Below are 17,343 nucleotides of genomic sequence, written 5' to 3'. Positions count from 1 at the left end.
CATGGACTTCATTGAACTTGACATTTCTCGACACTTTCACAGTTCTTTTATTCGGATCGAATAATCGATAGTTGTTCGAGTCTCTATCATATCCCACAAAAATCATCTTCTTACTTTTGGGTTCCAGTTTTTTTCTTTGAGAGTCCGGAACGTGCATGAACGCTTCGCTTCCAAAAATCTTGAGATGATTCAGGCAATTTTCTTTCCAGTCCAAAGTTCATATGGGGTAGAATTTGGAGCTTGACTTGTTGGTGTTCTGTTCAGAATATATACTGCAGTATTCACTGCTTCTGCCCACAAGTACTTAGGTAGCTGTTTTGCGTACAGCATAGATCTGGCACTTTCAACAATTGTTCTTATGTCTCTTTCTGCACGACCGTTTTGTTCGGGTGTATATGGGGCCGTTGTTTCCATCAAGATGCCTTTACGACCAAGGAAATTGTTGAACTCGTTATTGATAAATTCAGTTCCATTGTCAGTTCTGACTGCTTTGACATGTTGAAATTTGTTTTCACAGAGGTGAACAAATTTTCTGAACTGTTCAAACGCGTCACTTTTGTGTTTTATGAATGCAACTGAACGATAGCCTGTGAAATCATCCTTAAAAAGAGTGAAATAATTTGATCCTCCCACCGATTGAACAGACATCGGTCCACAAAGATCACAATGAATTAGTTCACCTGGGATAGTCGATTTATGTTCCCTTCTTGTGAAAGATAGCTTATGTTGCTTTCCATACTGACAAGCCTCACAAAAGAATTTTTCGGCATCAGAAAAATTAATATTTTCTTTCAAAATATTTCGTTCACATAGCTCTTTAAGAGCCTTCATATTTATGTGACCAGTTCTTTCATGCCATAATTGCAAGTCGTTCTTACTTGTAATATTTACCTCATCACTAAATATGACTTTGAAAAGCATTTTATACAAATTATTTGCAGTACGAATACATTCAGCAATTAATCTATTGTCATTATAAATTTTCACAGTGATTTTTTATAATTATCTTCATGTTCCTGGCAGCCAGTACACCTTCCGACAGTAAATTTCTTTTTAGACCAGGGACATATAATACTTCATGGATCTCCCCATTATTCCATGTACCATTCACGAATTTCTTAATGAAAACCTTACCTTTACCAAGAACGGGTAATTCAGTGTTGTTGCCGAGCTTAAATTGACCATCTGGCTCTTGATAATCACTAAGACACTTTTTAATACACGTCATGTGAGCAGATGCGCCACTGTCAAGAATCCACTCACCTGATTGAAGAGCACTGGAGACACTTTCAGCACTGAGCAAATCATGATTCACATCGGTAAAATTGGACGCACCATCATTTTTGGACGAACGGCGATCGAAGTCGTGCTTTCGTTGTTTACATTTTCGGAGGCACCCTTTCCTTCGGCAAGAATAACAGATCACTTTCGACTTGTCGAGACGCTTTTCGGATTTTTCATGACTCTGAAAAGTTTTGTTTTTCGACGAATAGTACTTCTTCGGCTTAGAAACTGAGACACACGCAGTTTCACTCTGTTCGTTGCGCGAAATCGAAAGCTCTTCATCGATGAGACGTGCCGTTAGATTGGCGACTGTTTGCTTACTTGAATCCATAGACAACCAGGCTTGACGAAAGTTCATGTATTTTGTCGGCAAAGTACTTAGAATCTTCGTTGTGATTGTAACATCACTCACCTCTTCACCGGCGTCCGTGATTTGACGAGCGAGGTTTTCAACTTTCGCTATATACTCCACGGCTGACTCGCTGCTTTCCATTTTCAGCCGATGAAATCTGTCCAGCAATAACATTTTGTTGAAGGCGGACTTTTGCTGATAAATCGAGTCTAGTTTATCAATCATTTCTTTCGAGGAACGACAGTTCTGGACCAAGGATATCTGGGTCATCTCCATCGCCGAGGTGATAACAAACATCGCTGTTGCATCAGCTTTCTCCCATCGTGCGAGGGCAGGACCTACATCCGGTTTAGCATTCTCGCCTACAACCACGTCGTAGACTCCTTTAGCTTTCAACGCACAGTTCACCAAGAACTTCCATTGGGAATAATTGGAGCCGTCGAATTTGTTGATTGACGAAATCTCAACTGCAGCCATCGTGGTAGTCGAAACGTAAACTAACGGATTCGGAAACTGTAACTTGTTCACAAAGAACATAAATCCCTCAAAACTTGCAATTAACTTGTCAACAGGGTCTGGGGACATAACCTGTGAAAATTATTAAACTAATTCATAGTCAAACACATTGACCGGGCGTTGGGAATCCCGTAATATAAGTTTAATTGTATAGAGAGATAGACAGATACAACCGTACAGCATGGCCGCGTAAACAAGACTGATAGTTGCCACTCATATCAAAAGTAAATTGTACAAGATAAACAAAACAGAAGAGTTGCCATTCTGTAAACCAGCAGAATTTAAAACTTCAACAGTTCTCATCAAAGTGGAAGTAGAATACCTTGATAATACTGCGCATTTGTTGCTGCCACACACAAACCATTCCAAACATCTATCTCTTGGCGAGAGATATGACGAAAAAAGCCACTTGTGGAATTCTACATAGATTATTCACGTCTTATTTATCATAGTTTATGGCACGTTATGCGTAATTTGTAGACCCAGGTTGAATAGATCTTGGATGTGGTATATGAGATAGTATCAGAGTTAACAAGAGTGACACAAGTCGAAGACTTATATCCATGTTAAATATGGTCGTAAGGGGATAAAAATGACCGAAAAGATACAGTAGACGTTAGTGAGATTTTCCATTACTTTCAACCAACTCAAAATATACTTGTGAGGTTCCTTTTTGATGAAAAGGATCTGAAAGATCAGTTTTTGAAGGAGACCCGCTCACTGTGACAATTAAAAATGATTACGACCCTGTTTACAGTTGAAGACTTACTGAAACACGAAATAAGTTGATGCATGATACGCAGGAAAATTATATCAAAGTGATTAAGTTTTAAGTAAAAAAGTCCAATGAGAAGACAACTGAATTTGCAAGACTAATTGCGTTTTAAATAACATTAAGCCCCTTAACGCACACATAACATTGTTAAAACATTGATTACGGATTATATGAATCACGTAAAAAATTTATATAGACTCGTCGTATCTATGATGACAATTAATATTTTTTGTATTAATAAAAACGATAGCTCTGTGTTATGCAGCGTTGAAAGATATTCTATCTTCGCGGGATTTTCCCAAAAAGAAAACGGAATTAGCAACCATCACTTGACCTAACAAACTCTGCTATGATATGCTAACGTGAGACTATACGTTTGTGGAAATCTTCTAGTTTTAGAGACTAATCCGCTCCCATATCAGAGAGATACAGTGCTGATATTATGCGCAGAATATCATCTAGAAACTTTCCTGGATCTGTAACGCGCACATGCAGCAAATAAATGTTTTATATCTTGTGTGTTCTGCTGCAGAAATCCAGTTTCTCTGCTTTACATGAAGAAAATCTAAAATAAACAAGATTCTTTGGATAACAACCTCGTAAATTGAGGTTAACAAGTCACGTAAGATTTTGAACGTGATCAGCAAAAGTTATTGCGTTCTTCACAGAAAAGCAGCAGCTGCAGAAAAAAATCAGAGAAATCACTCATCAGAGATTCCTCACCTTTAATGTTCGGAGAAAGCAAATACCCTCGAACAGCTAACTCTAGTAACACTACAACAGAGAGGGCAACCCTCTGAGAGTCATGACATGAATGGTGTCTAAACATCATGGATTGAATAAAATTAAATTAACTGCATTTTGAATTAAATTTTGCTTGCAAGTCCCTGAGTACAGGACTTTTGTACTAAAATTAAGTGCATCAAATATACACGTGCACACTCTTGTGATAGCTCTTGTGTTACTTGTAATATTTATCTAGTATACGGTCTATAGTACTCCAATCCTTAACTTCAATGCACAAATGGCATTAGCTACGCTCCATCTCATAGACTGATACATTCTGTATTTTAGTTTCCTATGGAAAAACATTTGTTTTTTCACAAGCCACAGTATTCTATTTAACGGATGGAAAATTAACGTTTTCTAAACTGTGTTACTTCAGGATCTGCCATCAGTCCAAAAATCTCTCGAAATCAAAAATATATATACAGGGTGATTCAAAAAACATGGGAAAAATTTTAAGAGGTGATAGTATACACACAATGCAAACAATTGTCATCAAATAACGCATTGTCTGGCATAAAACGCAAACGCACCAGAACGTTTCGAAACGGCCGTTCCTACTACTATCGGGAGAAAAATAACTCCATGCATGCAAATGTAACCTGGGGAAGAAGAAGAAACTGTATGCAAATTTGTGTCACAGTGAATAAAATGCGCGGACGAGTGACATTATTCCAGCGTGCAACCGTTCTAACCAATGTAACGTACATGATAATGGCACACTTAAGTAATACCGAGTCCGCTCCTTTTATTCACTGTGAACCAGATTTGCATATGGTTTCTTCTTCTCTTCCAGGTTACATTTGCATGCATGGTGTTCTTTTTCTCCCGATAAATTTCAACAGGAATGCCGTTTCAACGTATGTGGAGCGGCCGTTTCGAAACGGGCTAGAGCGTTTGCATTCCACGTTAGACCATGCATTGATGACAATTGCTTGTATTGGTGTGTACTATCACCGTTTAAAGTTTTTCCCATCTTTTCTGAATCACCCTGTATATAATAAAATCCATCTTAATGGTCACCCCCCTCTCAGATATGGTCACCCCGCTTTTATGGCCAATTTTTAATCCCCCCGTATAATAAAAGTATGCATTTAAACCCCTGATTAACGGTCACCCATCTTTTACGGACGATTGCTTTTTCCCCACCGGCGTCAGAAATAAAAGAGAGTTTTTACTGTATATCATCAATCGAGGACCTTATTTACAAAAGGGAAACATTTCCACAATTAATAAATTTGCAGTAGAAGTAACGTAAAAAGTTTTCCTTCTCCGGAATGGGCTGCTTTGCAAAAGTGGAAAGTAGCTCAACACGTATCCGAGAGTGATAAAAAAATGTTTAAATGTTATGTTTCTGAATCATCATTCAAGAAAGAGAGAGAGTTATATCCACATTTAAATTATGGAAATATTCTGTTTTGAAAGAAAATTAGTGGAAATGTTACCTTTTGATTAAAATTAGTGCGGGTTAAGTATGGGAAATTGGAAAATTTCTGTGCCACCCGTTGATTCCAGAAGATTTCACCTAGCTCTAAGGAAGGTGCCCCTACTACGTTCTCTCAAGCCCCTACCTCGTTAGCGGACAAAATTTTCGGTCCCATTGGTGTCCGTTATCGACAGGTTCTACTACAAAATACGATTTTGAAAGCGCTTCCGAAAAATATGCCCGCTTTGAAAAAAATATATACCTCAACACCAGTAAAACAAACAACAACTTTATGTTCCCCTTTTGAATGAAGAATATCAGCGTGAATGAACAAGTTGGATATTGTCCCTTTTGGTAGAAACGAAACCACTTGACATTGTGATTTCGACCAAAAATATTATACTTTTTTGCGTAATCCACTCATTCCAAAGATACAGAAACTGCTAAAAAGTGCGTTTCGAAAAAAAAAGTGGAAATGTTCCCTATTGAAAATAAGCTCCCCAATTAACTAATTCTTCGTGTTTCTGATACGTCTGCCGTTGACGTTAGTGGATTCCATTTCAAATTATATGTCCTGAAACTTGAATTTCGAACTTGTCACTTAATTTATGAACAACCGTGTATTAATACGCTTACAGGAGAGAAAAACCACCACTGGAGCTAAAAATATGGATTCGTAAGGTGACATATGCGTTTTATTACTTTTTTTTTGTCTATGATCTCTATATAAGTATAGTTTTTTCGCAGCGTCAGTAGAGTGTGAAATTATTTTTCCGCTCAATGGTTCTTTTTCCCCTTGAAAAGTTATTTTCACCCGCAAACATTTATATCGAGGGATTTTTCAATCTCAATGCTTCGATAAGTTTTTATCCATTTCCTCACCGCGTTATGTTATGGCATCGCATCATGAAGATTCAACTCACAAAGGATTACGGAGAAACTGTGAAAAAATGGATTGTAAAAATACCCTAATGGTCAGTCCGTTGGTTTTCAGAGGCTTAATTTTTTCATTTAATTTTTTAACGGACTGTGAAGACGCAGAATCTTTGGGGGAAATATTATAATAACGCTATTTTGGAGAAATTTTTGTAGCCCATATGATTTTATGAAATTATTTTGAATGATCACAAGGAATTTCGAAACCAAATGGATATAATGTCATATTATGACATAAAAATATGCACGTGTATAAGATGTTATGTATTTTATCATAATAATTGTCATGATGTTTTGGCGTGAGGCCGGGATTACACAATAAAACTTTGATAAAAGATCTTTTATAGAACTTGAAGAAAATAATCAATAATCCTATTAGTTACGTTCTCTCGGATGCTACCGATGCACTTATTGGTTGAATTTTTTAAGTTTTATAAAGTAACTTTTCCAAAACTTTTACAGTGTAATCCCGACCTGAGCATTGAAATCGATATATAACGCCTGATTTTTCTTACACATAAGTGCTGCATTTTTCCGTGAAAAAATTTGACTTTCATGAATTGTAACTACTATATTTCTTTCATTTTAAATACAAATGTTTTTGTGACAATTTTTTTTAATGCTCCAAACAAATTTAATACGTGTGTATTTGAATTTTTACGATATTATTCATAGTCGGTTTCTTAGTGTTATTTTTAAATATTAAATAGGCTCCACATTAGTGGATGCAATCCACCAAAGCTACTTTTTTAAATTCTAATTGTTTCGATGGATAGTCGAAAAAATACGGTTATTGAGTTGGTAATAATTATAAGACATTAAATTATTATAATTTTTTCGATATATCTTACGGTAAGTTTGCAAAAAAATATCTGGGCTTATCAATGCTAAAATAAGCGACTTTAAATGAGACGAGATATCTCGTCAATGACGCTTAAATGGTTGAACTTCCCGAGACGATTGCCCATTACGCATAATCACCGGTATATCGCATTTACCTTAACATGTAAAGATAATTTTACAGAGACAGTTTGAAGCAAATAATTTTAATTATTAAAGAAAAAATCAAATTATATTCATATAAATACAGGGTTATTCTAAATTCATGGAACAAACTTTGAGAGGTGATATAAGACACGTAACCAAGCATTTTTGGTTATAGAACGAGCGGTCAAATCATAATGGCAAAGGCGGTAGAGTGTGATTTTAAGAGAGTGCTCAACAACAATTTTCACCAAAAGCAAATACCATATTCTGCGACGAATTTGCTGCTATATGTGCTATCAACCATTCGAGGGTGCATATGTACTTTCGGATTGGATTGGAGTTTTTTTTATCGGTGCAAGGACCATCGAGGTTATGCTGCGCCAAACAATGATCAAGCATTATAATCACTTGCGGTAGAATATGCGTTTCCCAGGATGCACCATGAGATGGAATACTACCTTAAAAATGCCATATTTAAAAATTAAAAGGATTTAGGCCTTTTCGGATTTTCAGCAGGTATGAATTAAAGAGTATAGAGAAAAGTGTTCCATTGAGAAATCATCTTTACAAAATATCTGGGCTTGTCAATGCTAAAATTACTTGCAATCTAGAATTGTTAATTGCAGCACAGCCGTCAGCAAAATAGGACATTTGCTCTTGGTGAAGTGCTAAAAAACACCATCTAACGGTTTTGCAATTGTTATTTGACCACACATTCTATGGCCAAAAATGCTTAGTTTTGAGAGTCTTATATCAACTTTTACAGTTTGTCCCATTAATTTAGAATCACTTTGTGCAGCAGAAGCCTCTTTAAGAGATCCACCCTCAATTTCTCAAAATTTACAGAGATGGTTGCCATAACAGAGGTCAACTAATGTGCAGGAAAAACTCCAGAACAGAAAAATATGGAACGTGCACATTTATTAGGATAGGCACCTTCTGGGATGTTTAACGCATTTAATGAACTTTTACTTACAGTATCGTTAATTATATATTTTATGGTATTGCTCAACAGTTGGTATTTGCATCGAAAATAACATCATATTCGTAATGTTGACATAACTTGTTGCCTTGAGGTTGAGAGCGAACTTATTTCAGCCGACTAAAGGCAGTATTTGCCGATATGATTTAAACTATACTCACACTCTTGGATAAGAGAATGACACGAATTGGTTTAATTCAGAATTATCACCAATCCGTGTCGATCGCCTACCCAAAAATTCAGACCATTGTTCAAACCATGTCGGTGAATACCGGCCTAATATCAATATCGCATGCGATTAAATACCGAGAATGAAAGACTGCTGAGCATTCAAAATATTGATTGTTCGGGTGGTGGAATATTTTATCAAATAGCAATTAATGTCAGGAAATGTTGACTTACCCAAAGCATCTATTGCGGGAGTTAACCTCAGGGTGACAGCGACTAAAGCCACACACATGAGCAATATAAACGATGCCACAGAACCGACGATGAAACTGACGATCTTCCTGGATCGGCTGTTGTTCGAGGCACTATCCTTATCGACTTCTTTTAATCGGCCGATTTCGGGATCGAAGTGCCTGCAGTGTTGTCCCGACGACGACGTCCTCCTCACGATCTCGTCCAACGATTTGGTCGTCGTCAAGGAACTTCGATGTCTATCAAACTTCCTGGCAGCGGCACTGTGATGGCATATTCGATGTCGATGTCTGTGGTGGTAGTGGTGATGATGATGAGAAGAAGACTGGTGGAGAGGCGGCGGTTCCAGCTGCTTGCGGATGACGTGAATCTGAGCAGCAGCTTCTGGTACCACAACCAACTCGTCGTTGTCGTCCTCGTCACCGTCCACCTCGTCGCCGTCAGCGTACAGTTCTACTGGTCCCCAGCCGGACAGCACAGCGGGTTTCAGAGCCGGCGAGCACCTTGGGCAACCGTCACTCAGCACCGAGCTCAGAACGGCGGCCGCTGGCTGTTGCTGTTGTCTTGAGCAAGCCAAACTTCCACCCTCGCTCTCGCTCGTCGTGGCCGGCATCAATCGGGTCCTGCTGTTGAGTCCACTTTCAGGAGCGGGTTCGTCACCTGGCTCGACCCTGTGAGTCCTCTTCCGACAGTGCTTTCTGTGCCGGCGTTTGTTCTTCGTGACCCTTATGGATTGTCTCTTGAATTTTGTAGGTTCCATTATAGGTAACAAGGGATACAGGGCCGCTCTGGGCCTCCTGTAGAGTCTTTCCCTCTCTCGCTCTATCACGGACGCTCTCAGTACGACTCCGTCCCTTATCCTCGACCTATGCTTCCTCGACTTCCCTGATTTCTTTTTCGAGTCCTTATTTGACCGTTGATTGTCAGCCATTGTGATAATATATCTTAATTACTTACTTTCACATATGCATATATATGTTTGCTCTGGTTTTGAATAATTCTATCACAGCTTGAAATTTAAATAGCTGAATGTTTCTAAGAAACTATGTCTTGTGGAACATACAAAAATGCTGATTATTTCAATACGTTATTGCATTGGCAGGGGGTAGTACACTTAATACATTTATATATACTAATAGTTAGATGATTGTGCCAACTGATTAGTAATTGCGACTCCTGTCTGCTGTGCACCTGTACAGGAACGGTTGTGCAAACATCACAATGAGGAAGCCGACATTGATTCATGTTATCCTTCTCCATAATTCAATTTCTAAACAAAAAAACGATATATTCAACATTAAATATATTTCTCTGAGCTTATAACACCTTGATGCTATCCATCTATATTCTGAAGATGAAAAATATTTCTGAATGGAACAACGTGATTTTTCTTCCTTAATAATGACAAATAGGCTTCTAACAAATATTATTTAGAAGAAGAATTATTGCTGCTATACACACACACATTTATCGGCATGAAAATATATGTATATATTTCTTTGCTTTGTTTTAAACATATAGAGGCATTTATATTCTATATCATTAGTAGTAACTGGATTAGATGAAAAGTGAAGATGGTATTCAGTTAAAATTTTTGACGTTGATTATCATGAAATTTTGCAATTATCTCCGTTATTCCTGTCATCTTTCAGGCCATAGCGGCTCTAAGCCAAACCCGGCCATAACAGTGGCCTAATTATTCTACTCCATCGTTCAACTACATGAAAGATCTCAATACGAATTCATGCCGAAATAGAAGACACAACATTTTATAATTAGGTTGAATTATAAAAATGAATTCATTTTAAAATTAGTATATTATGACTATTATGATAAATTCTGACCAAAAATGTGATATAGTCGGCTTTATTATCTAAGGAAAAAAGATCCCTACGTTCCATGAGATCGAACGTTTATTCCTCGTAACGTTCTCTGGGCCGTAGTAAATTCCGCAGAAATTCCGATGGCTGCTACTATTCAACAGTTAAATGAGGATGTGGAGTATGCAAACACCGTATAAATAATAAAATCCTTTCGAGTGGCTAATATAATCAACGACATCAAATTGATTGTATGCTGTGGTTTCCAACGACTTTTTTCTAACGAGAGACACGGCCGTAAAAATTCCACACCGACAAGACAGGTTTAACAGGTGAAATTATAACATCCAAAGAGATTCGCAAGGAAGATTTACTACCGAAATCCGTTCTTTTCAACTACTTTTTTTTTCATATGTATTCTTTTTCTTACTTCTCACGCACCGACCACTTGAAGAAGAGCGGAATATTCCAGAAGAAAAATCAGGTGAAGATCTCACAGAGACACCACACACACACAAAACACAGACACAATAAAAATTCTCAGGAGCGAGAGCGAGAGAGAGAGAGGATAATTGGTAGTAATATTAAAAAAAATATATTAAATAATTCCTACGGACACACACGGTCAGCATAAAAATCTTTTCTCGTAAAAACACTTGTTTTCCTAAATATTTAAATTTTTTTCTTAATTTTTTTTTTCACTTTTTTTCGGAACTGAAATAAAGGAGTAAAAAAAAAAATAAGGGAATAAACTACGGATGGTACAATCCCCAGCCGAAGTATTCCTGTCCACAACTGATTTTGTTGGATCTGAATCTAAGAGAGGCCGATCTATAACGTGCTGTGTTATCCGTTCGGGGGCCTCGAACGTGCGCATGCGTCCTGGATGCTGGGACCCGGGATGAGAAAACAGAAGGATGAGAGAGAGAGAGGGGGTAAATTCCCTCCTTTTTCTCCAACTCTTCTTCATCCTTTTTTGAACGGAAACATTGTTCGCTGGCGAGTACGAAACAAAACAGTAGAACGTCCGGGAGAACGCCTGGAAAAATCTGGAGTGAGTGAGAGAGAGAGAGAGAGAGAGAGAGAGAGAGAGAGATGGGAGAGAGGGAGCATCACTTTTGCTTTCAGTATTTGAACTATGTTATCGAGAGAATTTTTAACGTGGCATTGTCCTCCGTTTGTTTATATTTTATCGCTTGTTAGGCGGTCGGTGACGAGAGTAAAAGCAATGAAAGGGTGTATTAGAATAAGTTGCTGCTGCTGATGCATACAGCGCGGGAAATCCGGAATTGAGTTAAGTGCATACATACACATACAGCCATGCACTTCATTCGTCTTTTTTTTTTGCTTTGGGAGACGACGCCATGACATTGACATAATCCTGCTTTGCTCATCAAAAACAACTTCATCGGCTTAAAACTAACTGCGTGAAGTTACATTATTCATAGTGTAATTAAGAACAATCAACGAGGTGATAAAAGACTACTTTATTTCGGAAAAGTAACCTTAACTGTTGGTTAATTGATAAGAAAGTCATTTTTGCTTCTGGAGGTTAATCTGTTATCATAGTTATCATCAATCATATTTAAAGTGAAAATACAAACAAAATTTCACTATTTCCGTGAACTGCATTCTAAACAATCAAAAACACTCTGATCTCGTTTATATTTGGATATATATGGGAAATACATAAAAAAAATATATTTCCTCTTTTTTTTTTGTTGGCATATTAGAAAGTACATCTTTCGGTTACATTTCAGTACAAAATACGGCTTCATAAGTGCATTATTTTTTTTCCTTTTAATTTAAGAGTTGATTGCTTCTTAGTGTCATTTTTTGAGAGCTGCTGAAATTTCACATGTTCAGAGATTTTTAGAGAATCGACATTAAAATGGAAGGAAACCACTCTTCAAATTTTTCTGAATAAGATTTTAAAAATAAAATAAAAGTAGACATAATATTTGACCCTCATTTAACCATTTAATTATTTATAAATCTCACTCTGTCTAATAAATTAAATTGCTGTGTTGATGGGGTGTTTTAATTAAATATGTTATTAATTTCCATTTACATCCGTATTTGTGAAATAATTATAATAATACGTTTTTATGGGATGGAACCACGGAGGAATGAAAAATTGTTCTTATTTAATGTTTAATATCGGAACATTGACACATAGAAATCCATAACCGAGGGTCCGTTACAGCCAGGCTTCCCATGTTTCCCATTTAGAAGGATCTGTCCCGACAGACACGAAAATATTCTTGACTATCTCGGTCAGGCCTTCCCGTCTACTATAGTAAGAAATGCATAAAAATAAATGCGCGAATCATGGATTCTTAACCACGGGACATCTTAGAGAGATTTCAGGCAAACTTTATCTCAAATTTCAGCTCAAGGAAAACAACACGCATATAATCACAATGGTCATAAACATCATCACTTCATAAGTAAGAAATAAATGAAAAAAAAATCATTTTACTATTTCTTTTCAAAAACTGTCACTGTCAGTCTGAATCGTGAGAAAAACTCGATATTAATAAATGCAGTTTTTATTCAATCATGCATCAATTGACAATCAATTCGCTTCGATTTTTGTCTCCTCCTCTTGAGCATATAAAAACATTACATTCCGACACCTTTACACACAAAGCGTATAAATGACAAAATTTTGTATACACACTCTTACATGTATAGCCGCATGTACATCTTCACTAGAATACCAATTTCTTTTGTAGTCGTTTAGTTTTGTGCTATCGTATTTAAAATCATACTCGATCCTGTCTATATCGCATGACGTTAATTATAGGCAAAAAGAACTGGATCAGGAGCTACAATTTACTGTCTATTCCATGTATATCTTTAACACTTGGACTACCGGCAAATTTCAATACCTTTCAGTACTGATGGGGTACAATGGACCCACACTGAATATTTACATCGAATGAATAAATCGAATAGCAATTGATGACATTTATTTACTAAAATAATTTTTTTTTTGGTTTTTTATTAATAAAATTGCACAGTCTTTATATGACCCCCGCACTTCGTACAAAACCTGGTTTTTCTGGGGAAAAAAACAGGTTTATACCGTTTGAAACAAGTTCTGAAGTCCATTTCAATTACTTTTCAGCAACGCAGTCGAATCCTGTTTTAACGAATACCGTTATAGCGAAAATCTTGTTTTAACGAACAGTTTTCTAGTCCCCCAGATCAGCTTACATAGGAACAATGTAAAAATCTGGAATTCCTTTACACCAAAATTGCGTTATAATGAAGTAGTTTCTCCGGTCTCTTGGGGTTAGTTATAACGGGATTCGACTGTGGGCATTGCAATATGCTCAGTACATATGTGAGTATAACATTTCTTATAGGTTCTTATCTTCCAGCTGTTTTGATGAAAACACATTACACGAAGAGCTTTCTTCTTAGGTGGCTCATCATCATCATCGTAGCTGTCAGATGGTTCGTCTTCGAAAACTGTCACTTGTTTCCAAGTGAAATCAGAAAGCTTCTTTGTTTCTGACATTCATTTGTGCTATCTTCTTGAAATGATAGTCAATCAATGTATGTGTTGAGACCACTCACATCGACCACGTTGTGAAAAGTACCATTGGTCACATTTTTATCTTTCTATAGCATCGAGTCGTTCGATCCATGGTATCTACCCAGGGTATTGAAAACTACAAGTTTGAATAAGTTAAGCTTAATTGAAAAAAGGATGAATGCCCATTAAAAAAGAACGAAAAATAGTAAAAGTCGTGAAACTTGGCTCTTGGAAACGCACAGTTTACTCACAAATTGAGTTTTAATCCATAAGGTGGGTCCAATGGATCCCATCGGAAGTCTGAGGGTTAAACGAAAGATTATTGCGTTAACTTTCCGATTTATCGATGTGGGGGGGGGGGGCCCGCTTCCAACAGTGTCAATGCACTGTAATGCACGTCGAAGCACCCCTTTATCTGTTACAGGTGGAAGTGATGAATTTAGTACCGAGATGTTACTGTTCGCCATCTAAATACCGTAATTTTCTGCCATACAAACCACTAATACGTATAATACGCAAATGCGAATTTCTAGAACTTTGTTCACCAACAGAGGAAGTTTTGTAATTATGATTTCTTTTTTAATTCTATCCCTTTACTCGTATCTATAGGGCAACTACTACCTTAGAAATCATTTTGTGGATAATTTTTTGAAATATTTATTTTTATTCGTACTTCTACAAGGAAAGCGAAAGAAAATAATATTCAGTTGTCTATAAAATTCCACTCCAAGGCACCTATACGCATATCATAGTCCGCTGATTATAAATAATGCATAAGGTAAGAAATCATAGTAGTGTTTCATTAATAAATATAACTATCTATTTGCCATGGAGGTAAAAATGCAAAAGTTGTGCCGTAGAAAACAAAACACAAAAAACCTTGACTATTTTATTCCCTTATCGAATTCCAGCTGATGCAAGGTAAAATCTTTCGTTTTAACTTCAGTTTCCAGCCGTTTGGAGAGAATCGGCGCTAAACTTTACCTCCCTATTGATTTAGACCTCCAGAGCAAATAAAATTACCTATTACCAATAAAAACAATAATTTAAAATGAATAAATCAACCATGGGTGGAGATACGGCGTGGAGGGCATTGACCCTCCCCAGCGTCAAAGGAGGAGTCGACTGCATATATGAATTTACATCATCATCATCGTGGGCCCCCTCCCTCCCCCCGGCAATAGTGACCTTCCCCCCAGACAACCAAGTTTATCTCCACCTATGAAATAAACTATGAAGTAAATACAATAAAATGACTACTTACTTGACGGCAGTTGACATTAAATCTAAGCAAATGACATTTGTGTGGAAAGATCATGTACTTACCTAGAGAGAAATAGGAAATATACAAGAGAAATGTTATTCAATATTTACAGAACCAATTAATTTCAACATTCAAATCAGTATAGTTTCCAATAACTGTTTGTTAACAGTTTCTTAAACATTTGTTTCCTAATTTTGAAAGAATTTTTTTTTCTATGTATGCCACTATAAATCTTTAAAGCATTGTTTTTCGCAAATAAAATTGTAAAATATTTATTTCTATCCCAATCTTTCTGAAAAAAATCGGCAGATAAGAGGCAGTGGTATATAATCAACTCTAAGAAATTCCCAAGTCTTTAAACATATATCCGTGGATTATATGCAGGGCGATACGGTATTTATAATTGAGAGCAGAGACTAAAAAAAGGGATGTGGAGGTCTCTCTTCTCTTGCTGCATATGAAATGTGAGCATAAAATAGGAACATTCATATGAGATCCAACTGCGCTGGATCATACATGTTTCAATGTAACCGAATATCATCAATAAAACGCATTTTCCTGCGTGTAATTATTCGATGAAAATTAATAATTCGTCGAGAAATGAGAATCGGAATTTCTTGGTGCGGATTATAGTATACCTCTGCGTCTTATTTGCAACTTTTGTTTTTTTTCTGAGAGATTTAAACAGAATTGAATAAAAAAAACATCAATTGTTCAACTATTTATGTATGGAGTATGCGCCTATAAATTTCAGCAAAAAAATCGACATTTTTACCACAGAAACGGGGCAAACCATATCTTCCATTCCTCAGTATTTGATGATTGAAATTTTTACATAGTGATTATACGCCATTGTGGACTATAACGATAGATTAATTTTTTTTTTAAGAAGTAGTGAAACTTGCATCTGCGGATCATTCACATAAAAATAAAAAGCAACTGATATTAACAATTTTCACCTCTAAAATAAAAAAAGAAATTCAGAAGAGAAATGCTTTGAAGTACAGGACGGGTGGAAAGTAATGGATGTATTTTAAAAATTAATTGAAAATCGACACATAAAATAGTGTAGTTTGAACTAAAACACTTATCATGGACGAGACTTTTTTTGGTTTTTTCTGATAAAAAGCGTTTCATAATCTTACTCTCAAGTGGCACTGTTTCACAAAACGCTCGTCATAACACCTGTAAAAGCAGCACTAACGGTGTATAAAAAAAAATTAAACCTAGAATATACTAACTCTACGTTTCCGAAACATAGACATATAAGCAGTTAACATGCAATTTTTAGGTATTTTCGTTAGTATTCTATGGTTAATTAATGTTTTTGTTGCGATTTAAATTTCATGAAACTACCACATCTTAGTATGAGCACACTTAGTAGCTCGGGCTACATATAAATGGTTGAAAGGGTGCCCATGTTGAAATAATTCAGGTTTATGTAATGAAAGCTGTCATAAAATTTGATTAGGAGGGGCCGTTCAAGTATTACGTCATCATCGATGGGGGGGGGGGATTTGGACAAAAAACCTTGGAAAAAAATACGTAAAAACTAAAATAATTTTTTAAAGAGAGAGAGAGAGAGAGAGAGAATGTCTGTAATTCTATATTCATTTATTTTATTTTCATCGAATTGTTATGAAGATGGAGAAAAATGGTGCCCCCACCCAGATTGAAATTTCAATTGGTATTATAGGCCAACTGAAGAGAGATAAAGTAATAGCAACCAGTGTTCAATACAACAGATACGGGAAACTGGCTCAATGAAGAGATATCGGTGTTTCAGGGAAAGAAAATCAATCTTTGCCCTTACAGGGACTCGAACCCCTGGACACTCGTTTGCCGGAAAAGTGCTCTACCAACTAAGCTATAAAGACAGATAGAACTCTCCCTCCCCTCTTGAAGCTTCTATTAACGGGGAGAGTGACGTCTTTCTACATATATACGTCGCTATCTGGTGGCCTTGATATCAGTTGCGAGCTATTAACAGAACGTAGCTGCCTTCCATTTCACCGAGTCATTCAGCATATACATACACTTCAGGGGGGGGGGGGGGAGTGATATTGTCTTCATAGAGCTAAGTTGGTGGAGCATTCTTTCGGCAAACGAGGGACCGGGGTTTGAGCCCCCGTGAGGGCAGAGATTAATTTTCCTGCCCTGACACACCAATATCTCTTCATTGATCCAGTTTTCCGTATCTGTTGTATTAACGGAGAAAGTGACGTCTTTCTGCGTGTACAGTGTTTGA

The 17,343-nt window shown here is 36.8% G+C and overlaps 1 protein-coding gene across 2 annotated transcripts in view; it reads right to left on the bottom strand.

Annotated features, from left to right (window-relative positions):
* LOC149083041 (uncharacterized) overlaps nucleotides 1-17,343 on the bottom strand; it is a 414,281-nt gene that overhangs the window by 186,935 nt on the left and 210,003 nt on the right. Inside the window, exon 1 of one of the 2 annotated variants that reach the window (XM_089236142.1) lies at nucleotides 8,447-11,082. The exons of the other annotated variant lie outside the window; for it this stretch is intronic. Coding sequence (XP_089092268.1) covers nucleotides 8,447-9,395 — 949 coding nt within the window. The 5' untranslated portion in view covers nucleotides 9,396-11,082. Of the gene's footprint in view, nucleotides 1-8,446; nucleotides 11,083-17,343 lie in introns of those variants that run through there. 2 annotated transcript variants of the gene reach the window in all.

Source organism: Pholcus phalangioides, unplaced genomic scaffold (genome assembly GCF_987345545.1).
Source record: "Pholcus phalangioides strain wild (caught in Gottingen) unplaced genomic scaffold, Ppha-v1.0 ptg000009l_1, whole genome shotgun sequence".
In the NCBI taxonomy this organism is placed as follows: domain Eukaryota; kingdom Metazoa; phylum Arthropoda; class Arachnida; order Araneae; family Pholcidae; genus Pholcus; species Pholcus phalangioides.
The sequence above is the reverse complement of the archived record's forward strand: the minus strand, read 5'-3'. Positions and strand labels throughout refer to the sequence as shown.